The 12,930-nt window shown below is 43.4% G+C and overlaps 1 protein-coding gene across 5 annotated transcripts in view; it reads right to left on the bottom strand.

The window, feature by feature from the left end:
- Nucleotides 1–12,930, bottom strand: part of LOC136639250 (ABC-type organic anion transporter ABCA8-like) — a 60,673-nt gene that overhangs the window by 38,104 nt on the left and 9,639 nt on the right. For all 5 annotated transcript variants that reach the window (XM_066613274.1, XM_066613271.1, XM_066613272.1 and 2 more), the window contains exons 7-17: nt 11,192–11,292; nt 9,334–9,560; nt 7,931–8,066; nt 7,015–7,200; nt 5,871–6,003; nt 5,136–5,307; nt 4,316–4,374; nt 3,098–3,208; nt 2,128–2,303; nt 866–985; nt 119–257 (exon numbers count right to left, since the gene is read on the bottom strand). In XM_066613274.1, the coding sequence (XP_066469371.1) occupies nt 119–257; nt 866–985; nt 2,128–2,303; nt 3,098–3,208; nt 4,316–4,374; nt 5,136–5,307; nt 5,871–6,003; nt 7,015–7,200; nt 7,931–8,066; nt 9,334–9,560; nt 11,192–11,292 (1,560 nt within the window). The remainder of the gene's footprint in view (nt 1–118; nt 258–865; nt 986–2,127; nt 2,304–3,097; nt 3,209–4,315; nt 4,375–5,135; nt 5,308–5,870; nt 6,004–7,014; nt 7,201–7,930; nt 8,067–9,333; nt 9,561–11,191; nt 11,293–12,930) is intronic.

Raw genomic sequence — 12,930 nt, 5'->3', positions numbered from 1 at the left:
CTAACCAAGTTAGAAGTGTGAAGGATTCAGAACCCTCAGTTCTAAACAACATGTCTTTGTTCCTCTCTCTTCCTCTTCAGGTTAACACTTTTAGACGGTTTTGCAGTACAAAACTCACCAGCAAGAATATCTGCTTCGTCCATGAACTGAGTAGTGAATAGTGTCACTCGGCCGGCTTTGCGTTCATTCAGTAAGGCCCACACTTGATGCCTAGAGTAAGGATCCAATCCTGCAGTTGGTTCATCTAAGAACAACACCTGCATGAAGCAATAAGATTATTTTTCAGTACATCTGAATTAAAAACATGTAGATGATTTTTTTTTCTTTTTTCTTACATTGGTACACAAACAGAACTCTGTAGCTTTCAGAAAAATGGTTTTTAATATTTTTTTATATTGCTCTTCACTATTAGAATTACTGTTGTCTAAAGCTAGAACCCAAGAATGTTCTTAGACCAGAAGAGAAAGGGAACTTCTATGGTAGGGCTGTTCAAACCCTGGCCCAGGGGCCAGATCAGGGGTTCGGACAAATCCGTCCACCCAGTGAGCGAACCTTACTATTCCATCTGGGCGCCGCAAAATGTCCTCCATGATGGCAGAAGATTGGTGATCACCTACTATATGGAAGAACCCACAGTGTATATTGCTAAAAATCTATAGCAAGGGAGGCCAGGACTGAAATGTTCCAAGGCTGGCCACAATGCACCAAGTTCTTATCAGAGGAGAAAAAGCAATCCTCCAATACAAAGCCCTTTTGCTATGGAAAGACATAACTCAAGAGGCCTCTATTGTTCTTACAGCTAGAAGACTTGAAACAGGTCCTCTTGACTCCATTGCAATATTGAGTAAGTCTGATTCTAGTTTACCTGTGGATCCCCTAAGAAAGCAATCGCAAGAGATAATTTTCGCTTCTGTCCACCACTTAAATTATTAGCATGGGTGTCTTTAATGGCATTCATATCCAAGAGAGTCAGTAGTGTTTGAATCTGGAAAGCATAAAAATAGAAATTTCAAGCACTGATATGTTGGGTTTGGGGAATTTTTTCCCCTCTGCAGAGAAGTTGCTGTTTGGCTATCAGCTGGAAGTTGGACTAAAACGGCAGTTTTGCAAGGCACTGAATACAATGCTGAATACAATATTCCCCATTAAGATCTGGAATGCTCACCTACACAGCAAAATGCCTGTTCATGAAAAGTAAAGGGGAATGGGAAGAGAGACCACTTCTTGATTTATTACATTTTCATTCATACAATTCTGTTCTATTCGGAGGAGCTGTGATCTCCCAGACATCATAAGTGCAGCTCCAACCTAGTGGGGGGTATAAGGCGGGGCTCACCACTGGGCTCCTGCTGGAGCTAGCCCAGCACCAGCCGGTCGCCCGGGTTCCACGGCTTGGCGGGCTCCCGGACTGCCGGGCTGCGGAACAGGAGGTGGGGGCGTGGCCTGGGGCATTCTGGGGAGGGGGGAGGCGTGCCAGGGGCCGGGTGGGAGGCATGTCGGGGGAGGGGAAGAGGCGGATCCACGGAGCTGAGCTCAGCAGGATCCAAGGCACTTGTGAAGGGCTGCAGGCCCTACACGAGTGCCTTTACCTTTTGGTTGACGCTAAAGAGAATAGCCCCATTGCGAGGTTGCTTCCGTTACTCGGGGGAAGGGGATGAATGTCCCGTTCTCCTGAGGTGCCTTCCGCAGTAGCGCAGGAGGAGCAGGATCCAGCGGCAGCCCTCCATGGAGCCGCTGAGCCTGGGCACTGCGGGCAGCTCAGGATTGGGCTGCCTTCACCAGTCCCAGCTCACATATCTAGCTGAGGACAGTCACATTAACACCATAGAAATGTCCTGAGTTTGTAATATTATCAGTGGAAACAAATCAGCAGTGCTTCAGTCTACACATGGAAGGCAAAAAAGGTTTTAAAGGCAAAAAAAAAAAATTCACTACCAATCAGATCTGAAAAATCATAGTAGAAAATTGCAGAAAACCTGGAAAAAAACAACAAGCTGGCAACAGTGTGATCTGACCTCTTCACAAAAACTGACTGAATGAAGGATGAATATTTCCAACTACAGGAACAGCTTATGTGGAGTTGTCAACAGATCTCTGCGCAACATATTCTTGCCAATATACATTCACCTCATTTTCTATATCACTGGATGGAATCCCCTTTATCCTGGCAAAGGTCTTTAAATTTTCTTTCACTGTCAAATGTTCAAACTGAACGTTGAATTGGGGGCAAACGGCACTTATTTTCCTAATCTGTTCCATATCTTCCCTTTTAGATATACTGTACGTGAGGATGGTTGCAGAACCTGTACACAGAAGCAAAGAAATAACACATTGTTTAATTATCGAGTTGCTGAGGGTCAAGGAAAGAAGTGCCACAGTCCATTTTGTCTTCTGGATCCACAAAGAAGACATAAGATGTTCCAGGAAGCGATGCACATGCATTGAGGCAGGTGGGAACTGGAAACAGAAGTGAATTTTTGGACTGGTTAGTTTGGATGATTGCCGAAACCATACACCAGCAGGAATCAGCCTAGAATTTTCCAAGCCAGCGGGATTAAGATAACATTAATTTGTGGAATTTGCTTTCACAAATTGGGGTGCTAACCACTGGCTCTAAAAGAGGATGAAGCAAATGTACTGTAATAGACTTAGGGCTTAGGCTTCATACAAGCCTGACTCTTAATATACAAAATAAGAATTGTGATAATGCACAGCTGGAAAGACTGAGACACTAACAGTCTAATCCTACCTAAATCCCCCCCCCTGCAAATGCAGCTGCACCACCAGAGTGCACACTTCATTCTGTATTTGTTCTATTTGTTCCCTTGCCCTGGAATAAATCTTTGCTGCCTGAATAGGTCTACTTGAACCCATTCAGGCCAAGGCAGACTGAGGCCAAGAAGGGGGAGAGGATACCAGTGGCGCAGCTGCCAATGATATCACCCCCCCCCATCCTGGCCTCGCTCTGTCCCTTCCACAGCCTGGTCTCCAACCTGTTCCTCCCCATCCCTGTCCCACCCATTGCCCTTCTTCATACTGAGATTTACTTCTGAATAAACATGGCTGAGATCAGATTGGCAATCTACTAAATTCTTACCGTGAGATGGCTTGGAAAGTCCACTGAGAATGTTTAGCAGGGTAGTTTTCCCAGCTCCAGTATGCCCAAGGACTGCAGTAATCTGTCCTTCATAAATGTTCAGGGACAAACCTAGCGTACAAGAAATTACCTTGAGCTCTAAAAATGACAGGGTACCCTAAGTCCCACCTTTCATTGTCTTTAATGTGCCAGGCCAACTCCAAGTCAAGGTGGGGCCCGAGTCCAAATTGCCAAGCCCCCTTTTCTTGTTTTCTTAGGTGTACGTAAGCCTGCATGTGCTGTCTTCACCTCCTCCTCTTCAACTCCTTCACACATGGAGGAAGGAGAGATGAAGAGCAGGTGGAGGGAGGTGACAACTCTGTTTTCAGTAACAAGACAGCTGTTGAAAATAGGATCCCAGCAGCTGCCCCAGTTCCACCAAGAAGTTCTTCAGAAGCTGAGCTGGAAGAAGATGGTAAATTCTTTCCTCCTCTTGCTCAATTTACAAAGATGGGGTAGCAGTATTGTGGAGCAAGCACATAGTGTCCACTGCCCACTAGTTCACCCCCAATCCCTTTGCTTGTTTCAAGGCCATCTTCCTCCTGGAACTTTCTACCTTCTCAGAGGGGCCTGCCCCATAGGCTGATAGTCGTGGTAGCTCCAAAATGACAAGGTACCCCAAGTTCCACCTTTCATTTCCATCAGCTGCTAAAATTCTACTTCTCTGCATTTCTCACGGGACTTTGGAATTTCAAACACTATCCTGGAGTTTTGTACCCTCCCCCAGAAAGGTCTATTCCACTGTTTGCTCGGAGGAGAAACTCTGAGCAAAGGGTTCATGGTGCTTGAGGCTCTCCTACAATGTCTTCCCAACATTGTTATGTGTAACTATACACATAAACAGGTTTGGCTGAAGACAGTGCAAGACTCCAGGATTTGCTCTTACAGGCGCTGCAAACAGCCTGAAGGTTGAGTCAAACACCACCCCAGCTGGAAGAGTATCAGGAAAAGTCACAACAGCCACAGGCATCTTGTTGCTTCATTCCACATGTTGGAATGCTATCCACATGTTGGATCACTATCCACATGTTGGAAACCCTTCGGCTGCAGGACAAAAGGCCCTGGGCTCTTTTCTGAAGTGCTCCAGTTGGACACTCTCTGAATATCTGGGAAAGTATCAAAAACACTTCTAGAAAAATAGGACAAAGGAAAAAGAGAACACAATTAAAAATATCTCACCTCTCAGTGCTTCTGTTTTCTCGCTCTTTGTGCGATATGTTTTCTTAATATTGTTTAGTCTAAAAAATGGGAAGACAACTTATGGTGAGGACATTCCCATATTGTAGTCATGATCCCGACAACCACCCCAGCACATCATTTCCATGATCAGCAGTCGCTTCAACTTCCAGTCTAATTCACCGCAGTGTTACACGCAGTGATGTAGCCATCCCAGAGTAGAGGGAGGCACTGCTCCAGTACTTTGGGAAGAGCTGAGACCTGGAAGAGCACCTCAGGCCAGACTGAGCTCTTTTTGCCTGTGTGGAGGCTCAAGCAAGAAGAAAGTTGAAGCAGCAGCGATAGCCTCTCTGTGCGCCAAAAGTGGGGCAGTGTTATTCAGCAGTACAAGGCACCCACAGAGGAAACTATGAGAGAAAGCGACACCCAGGAGTTCTGATCCAAGAGCGTTCTGTACTGAAAGGGGCATGAGCCTTCCTTCTCTGGACCTGGCAGTCCCTCAGCTTTTCCCTTTCTACCATAATGATTTCAGTGCACACACTCTCAACTCCAACCACTTTTAAAGGAAGGAAGATTGTTCAGTTTTGGGGTCAGAGACAGAAGGTGAGTGCGATGAATCTCTGTATTTCCCTGGGTTCCCCATTTCTTATCTGTCTGTTACCCCATATATTGAGCAAGTTTAACTCACCAGCAGCTTCTATGCATTTAGCAGCTAAGGAGTATGGGCCAAAATCTTCAGTAAATGATTATCATCTAAAATTTACAGCATGCTAATCATAAGATGTGTTGGGGTCCCGCTTCCCTGTGCAGGAGTGACTTTTACCTGATGGCTTCCTTCCCATCAAATTCAGGAGGCACAGCTTCAGCATTATCATTGAAGATATTAGCATGACTTTGTTCATCGTCAAGAGCACCGCCAGTATAGCTGCTTCTTGGTTTACACCAGTACGACTTCTTCAGGAAAAACAAGGGAGGATAGGGCACTCCGTACTTATCTAAAAGAGACATCAAGAAAGCAATGCTCTTATGCATCTACAGATCTTGTACGTGTTTAGTCTGGGCATGAAACTTGCAGCCCACTTCTGTGACTCAGCTTAAGTACAGTAATTTGGAATAACAAGAAGGCATTCTTCCCTGCCTTCATTTCCTTTGCCTTTCCTCTCTTGTATCTTTTCTGGCTATCTTGATGGAGTGCACTATGCATTCATAGATGTAGAAATGTCACTTACAATTGTAAATGTCTAAGTGCATCCCAATAATTGCAACTAAAGCACTGTTCCAGCATGCATCAGGTGCATGTTGGGAATACAACCTCATTTGTATTCACAGAGTCTATATTTGGGCAACATGTTTGTATTCAGGATCTTAAACTGAATTTAGAAGCTAAATCTGGCAAAAAGCTAGCTTTGTCTTTCTATCTTGCCATTTTCTAAAAAGCTGCATTTTTTCCTTAGTTATAGGCAATCTGTTCAAAAAAGAGATGAGACCTGGGATAAGGAAATGCAACCAGCCAAAATACAATCTGAAAGCTAGTAAGTATTAAATATACTACACTTACCAGGCACCACTTTGTCAAAATAGAAAGCCAGCAGCATATAGAAAACAATGTCAAAAGCCAAGGCATATAGGTATAATTCTTCCATCAGGTGAGACACATAGAAGGTTCTTCCATATTTCTCTAAAATGAAAATCTGTACAAAAAGAGCAAAGTCTACATTCTCTGGGTTTCAAAGTCTAATGGACAAAAATAAGTGTTTGAAATGCAATGTATATCTTTGTGAATCTATGTAATGTTCAGAATTCAACTCCCTACTTAGCCTAGTTACAGATCCAATAAAGGGAGCAATAGAATAACATTGAAGCAAACAACATTTGAATCTGTTGTCAAATTTCTGCACATTTCCAGCTAGAGTACTTTAGGTAGGGAATGAAAATGGATATGGACATGCCCTTTTCTTAGCTGAAAGTCCTCCAGTATTGTAGCCTTTCCTCATTAGGAAATCCAGAGGCTTCAAGTCGCTGATCATTTTGGTTGCGCTCTTTTGCACTTTTTCAATATCCTTCTAGTGTGGTGGTCAGACCGTACATAATACATGCCCTGCCTCCCTATATGCAGATTCAGGAGTCAGGGTTTTAACTAACCATAGGTTTCAAACATGCTATGGAGGCTAGACCTGAGCTCCCAGATGCGACGAGAGATGTTCTTTGGTCATGTCTGAGGGCCCCCCAAAAAGGTGTTTAAAAGGCATGTCCAGTTTTTGGTGAAAAGCGAAGGTGCCCTTCTGACATTACCAGGTCCATTCTGAGACCCATGGAGGCCATATGCAGCCTCTATGGGCCTCAGAACAGCTCCAGATGCAACCAGACCAAGGTTCTAGTCATGTCAGGAGTCCCTATTGGTTCATAAACAATATTATCTTTTAGTTTTGGTATCCATGGGGGATCCAGGAACTGATCCCCCACCGATATGGAGATCCGACTGTCCTTTAAATGTAGCCATACTATAAGATTTGTGTAGGAACAATATATTAGCAACATTCTACTTGATCTCTTTCCTAATGACCCAAAGCATGGAATTTGCCTTCTACTCAGTTGCTGCACACTGGGTTGACATTTCCATTGCACTATCCGTGCATCAGGCATGATCACAATCAGTTTTACCAGGTGGAATTATTCATCCCAAACAAGGTATAGCACTGTACCTTTGCAAGTGCAGTGCCAAAGGCAAATGGGCTGAAGAGACTCAAAGTCCACTCCACAGATGCAGGCAGAGTCTTGAACAATGGAACAATGCTGAGTTCTCCAAAACCAAGGGTGAGAAAAAAGACGACAAAGCAAGTGGGTTTGGGCTTCTTTAGGAGAGAACTGATCATGAAACAGAAATGGATCTGAAAAAAGAGGAAACTATATGTTTACTAGGAACCGCTTGAATTATTGATTTAAAAGAACAAAAAAAGTGACCAACTCACAGCCCAATTCTATCACACCGTGACAGGAGAAGTCACCTTTTGCTGTCATAATGGTGCAGCACCACCCTAATGGCACACCACTGCCAACTATGAGGGTGGGTCAAGCTGGCACCTACTCACATGCACCAACAACCCACCCAGTCTTCACCACAGGAGGTAAGTTGGTAGCAGGGGAGAGTCTTGGGCAGGGAGGAGGACGTTTGGGGATTTTCAGGGCACTTCCAGGTGTGATGTCATACCCACAGTTTTTGTTTTTTTTTTTTTGAAACAAAAAAATCTGCTGCCTCCCCCCACACCAACCTCTTCCCCAAAGCCCCCCACTGCCTCCCACAAGCCCCCAAAGTAAGCAGCCAGAGACTGTTCCCTGCTGGCCCTCTTGCAGAGGGCCATTTTTTCAGGAGGTGTGAGTGATGATCATGGGGGGGTTTGGGACTGCATGGCTGTTGCTGCCAGGCAGCCTGGTGCAATTGCTATCCCCGCATCCCATCTAGGTATACCACAGTAGCCATATAGTCTCTGCTATCTTCAAGTTCTTCAAAGAGTTTGTAAAGGAATGTTCCATGAATGTGTCATGAAAGTTTTAACCCTGGCTATTTTTAATCCTGCCCAAAGTACTTTAAGGATTATCAAACAAAAGTTGAATACTTACTGATGATATGCCATAAAAGAAGAATAGAAGAAAGAGAACAGAGAAGCTGACTGTGGTGAAACTATTTGTCACAACAGCTGCCAGCATACAGGACATGATCAGAATGTACACAGCATACACCAAGCTCCAGGACAACCTGCAAACAAAAATTCCTTGTTAGCCTTCTTAATTTGAATTTGTTTTCCCCATCCTTTCCCCACCCTTTATAAGTGAAAAGGAAAAGGGCACAGTCAACTTTTAAAAGAACAGACAAGAAAGAGAAGGAAAGTGGGGAAATGTATATACATAACAATACTATATTGTATATATACAATATACTGGAGTGTTAATGGAGTATTAACCATTTCAATTTTATGGCACAAGGTCAGCACATTGATCAAGAGGACATTTTTATTGAAACAAGTTCTGCATACAAGCGCATTGCCTGTGAAATTTCTTCTCTATAGCCATAAGTGAGGGAATATTAAGCATGCATACACATACATATTCTTCAGTGATGCCCCAGCAGTCAATGAATTGGTTTGGGAGCAGAAAAATGCACAAAATGAATATTATAATGTGCAGGGCCTTTTCTGTTGTGGCACTGTCTTTGGAACCAATTTACAGAAAATCTAAGGACAGCCTCCTATTCATATGGCTTCCAGCTGGATTTGAAAACATTTTTATTCCACTTAGTGTTTGAGAAAGGAACCTCTTAGGGTTCCTTTTTTAATACAACACCCATGGGTATTTGTTGCTGTTTTTACACTATTCACATTATATGTTACTACTGTTCTTACATCTTTTAACTGCTCCAATTGTTTTAACTGGTTTTTATTTAATGTTGGGCAGCCCAGTCCTGAGCTGCCCAGAGCACCCAGGCTCGGCGGCACCGAAAAGGGCTGCCACCGAATCCTGCGGCTCCTGCACTACCGCAGGAGCCTCCTCGGGAGAAGGGGATGCTTGTCCCCCCTTACGGCACGTTTGTGACTGTGATCTGTGGCACAGAGCGTGCCGCCCACCACAGGTTTGGGCTCTTAATCAATTATGTTTTATTGTTCTACACCAGTTTGAGAACTGGAAAAAGGTATAAAAATCTTTTAAGTAAATAGCAATAAAATAAATATAACTCTGATCATTATTTTGTTTAGTTTTTCTGCCTAAACATTATGAGGAGAAGGGTAGGGAAAACTCAATACTAGTTCAGTAGCAGTTCCAGGGTAATGTTTAGTTCTTAAAACAACTTCATGCACAGCCTAAAATAAATTCACATATTCTTGACCCATATCCCTTGCTCTTTTTTCCCTATTTACAAAACTGCTGGTTTTTCTGTCCTTGCAATCATCATCATTTACCCTTGAACATTTTTATACTGTACTCATTTCTCCAGCTAAGAAAGTACATCTGTGATTCTCCGAGCTCACCAGAATGCTGTGTCCTGTAACCCCATTGTCTTCATCACCTCCTTCAGCTTCCTTTTCTCCCGTGAAACATTTTGTGACAAGAAGTATGTAAAGGGAGAAAAGCATATTGAGACAAGCAGGAAAAAAACACAGTCTTCCATCTCATCTGCAAGTTGAATAGAAGGTGATCTCATACGGACACCACTAATTGACTTCATTTCATCCCAAACAGATTTATTGGTGATCAGCTAAAAAAATAAAATACAGGTAATTGAACATTTTCACAGTACTTTTTGAAGGATAATTTATTTCACAAGCTTCGTCACTTTCTTTGCCACAGAAACATTCTCACTATACTCCCATTTTACAAGTTGGAGTTATGTCACAGACAGCCCAATCCTAAGCTGCACTGTCACAGCAGGGCCACATGGCCCCCACTGTATCCAGCACAGCTGAGGAGCAAGCTAGAGGTCTCTTCAGGGTAAGGGGAAATTTTTTCCCCTTACCCCAAGTAATTCCCCAGCATGCCCAATGGGGCTACTCAGATTTGTACCAGCTATTTAGCTGCAAGTCCAAGCAGCCCAGTGTAGGGTGTTCAGGTCCAGGAGGAAGGATAGGATACCGTGAAGCTTGCTCCACCCATCCCACCCCCTCCCAGGCCTGAACCACCCCTTCCCCCATCCTTCCGCCCACCATTCTCTCTTTACCTCATCCATCACTCCTGGGTACCCAACATGCCTACTCAAATCCATGCCAGCTATTTTGCTGGTGTAAGTTGTTTAGGGACAAGGGGGCATGTCGGAATCAGAATGGGAACTCTGAATTCTGCAGCCACTGCTGCCACTAAGTCTCACCCTTGTCCAGACCCCAACCTGTCCCCACCACAACCTTACCTGGATCAGTGGCTGATCTGCAGACCACTGATACCTTTGCCTGGCCTTCTGGGCACTGCACTGGCGACATTGGCCCAAAGAACAGCAGAACAGTTGCCATGACAGCAGACTGCATGATGCAGCAGAGGACTGCGAGATCCTCCGCTATATTGCAAGAGTTTGGGAGGGGAAGTGATGATTTCCCCAGATGTTCTGCTACAGACATTGGGTAGCATCCACCATTTCCTTGCTCCAGATGAATCTGTGGATGCATCTCATTCTTAAAAATACACTTCCAATTAACTACGTTTATACTTAACCGTTGAAGGCCTGAGGTAAAACCAAGAAAAATGCAAGGAAGGGGGAATTGCTGTCTTTTCTCAAAATCCAGTTTTGAGACCTTGGACATTTTAAGAAAAATGTAAACACTCTTCTGAAGTATTTTCTCTTTAGAATTATTAGTCTAAAAATTAAAAAAAAATATATTCAACTATTCTTGCCTTTCAGTCTTTCACAAAGTTGCTTTATCTACGCACTAGAGCATTGGTTGCAAAACTTACAGGCGTACCTACCTTCTGCAAAACATTTTAAGGTGCATTGCATCCTCCAAATTAGTTTAGAAACAGAATCAAAAGTTGCAAGATGGAATGCCACCAACCTGCTACAGAAAGCTTGATTTTCAGCTTTGATTTTAACTTTTTCATGTGCAAACTATCAAAAAGATTATGCTTAGCCGCCTGAATGATGCTGAACTGAATGATGCTGAACTGAATGATGCTGAACTTGGGGAGGCACAGTGGTAATATGCAGCTTCATCTCCAATACACTTGTGTCAGTTGAGAATTATTATTTGAACAATAATTTTTTTCAAATCTACACAACCTAATATAACCTTTGTTTTGCAGACAAACACGACTGCTAAATAACAAAAAGTCGCGTACCCAGGCACATGACAGTGCAATTAAAATTCAAAAAACATACTGGTCTTTCCAACTAAACGTACTTACTTCTATAAGAGCACTATCAATGCTAGACTGCAATGATAGAAATCCTTGAAACCAGTATTTTGGATTTTTACAATAGTCTGCTGAATAGTTGTAACAGGTATCTAAGTTCAAGAGAAAAAAAGTGAACAATGTTAGTTGATTATATCCAAAATCCTCATTAAACTAGGCTGCAATACATTCCTTACACACTCATGGTGCAGCAGGTCCCATTGAGTTGAATAAGACCTACTTCTAAGTCGACGTATTTATTATTTAACAGCATCTAAAAACTGTAAGGAAAGTTCAACATTCTTACTATAACAACAACAACAACAACAAGGTATTTATATACCGCCTTTCTGGTCAACAGATTACTCCTCTGACTTTATTCAAGGCGGTTTAGCTAGGCAGGCGTTTCTAAATCCCTCAAGGGGATTTTTACAATCATAGAGGTTCTCTCTTTCAAGAACCAACAACATTTCAGAATGGATCTTCCTGGTTTGGTCTCACTTCTGGCCTCCGGTTCTTCCATGCAGGCTGATAAGCAGCTCCATCTCTCAGATGGAGAGAAGCCGAGACGCTTCTTGCTCACACCAAAAGCAGGTGGAATCACTCAGCTCAGCTTGTCAGCTGCTTCAAGGTCTCACCATTGTCAGCTGAGGGAGCTCATTCTCAGGGAGCTGCCTGTGTCCTCAAACTGGCGACCTTCTGATGTTATCTTTGGGCTAAAGGAGGCTCTACCCTCTAGATCAGACCTCCTGCCCTATATGACTAACATTCTTACTATATGAACATTCTTACTATATGACATTTAATTGCAGGGGAATAGCGAACTTTCTAAGATCCAGACCAAGGTCAAGACATTTTACTGCTGAACCACACTTCCAAAGGGCACCTGAATGGCTGATAGTTGAAAATGCTGTATAAGCAAACTTTTCTGTCTAATCAAAAGAAAACCCGTATAGCTAGATTATGAGCCCACAATTGGACAGGGTTATAGAAAGGAAAACCTCACCTGGGTCTCTGGGCAGCACATAACAGTTGTTATAAGATGTAACAGGAAGCAAGCAGGCAAGCAATGGGATGCAAGGGAAAAGAAGAAAGCAAGCAGGTGGCTGGGGGCTTGAATAAGGACAAAACAGAGAGGTGCCCCTGGCACTTTCTCTTCATTTGCATGGAGCTTGGCGCACACCCTCCTGTCCCTGAGCTGTTCCTGTTTTGAATCAACTGGAGCAGAGCGTGTTGGGAGCATCTGCTTATCCTGTTCATTCGAAGCCAGAGCAGCGCAGAGGAATATGCATGCTGAGCCCCAAGCAGGGCCACTGAAAGATGGCATTGGGCCCAGGGCAAAATGCCCAATTCCCCCTCTTCTTAAATTTTCCTATAAACCAGATGCCACCACCCTCTGACATCCTTACTTTGAGAAATGTCACTGCATTTCTCTCTTCTACCTCAGCAAAGTCCCCCTCCTCTGCTTTTTCTTCTAATAATGCCACAAGCACCCAAGGATTGGCTTTCACTTTCTCCCCTCATTACTATGTGGTGATTTTGAAACAAAGCCCACGTGAAATAAGCTCACCTGTTCTTTTAAAATTTTCTCACTTTTTCTTTTCTTTGCTCCAGTATTATGGTTGTACTCCATAGTGTTAATTTTACCTTCAAATAATGCTAAAACACATGAAAGCTTGATCCAGTGCCATGTGTTCCAGTAAACTAGAAGGGGTGGAACTTCCTATTGGGGCCTGGGAATTCTGTGAACT

The sequence above is a fragment of the Tiliqua scincoides genome, chromosome 2 (assembly GCF_035046505.1).
Source record: "Tiliqua scincoides isolate rTilSci1 chromosome 2, rTilSci1.hap2, whole genome shotgun sequence".
In the NCBI taxonomy this organism is placed as follows: domain Eukaryota; kingdom Metazoa; phylum Chordata; class Lepidosauria; order Squamata; family Scincidae; genus Tiliqua; species Tiliqua scincoides.
The sequence above is the reverse complement of the archived record's forward strand: the minus strand, read 5'-3'. Positions and strand labels throughout refer to the sequence as shown.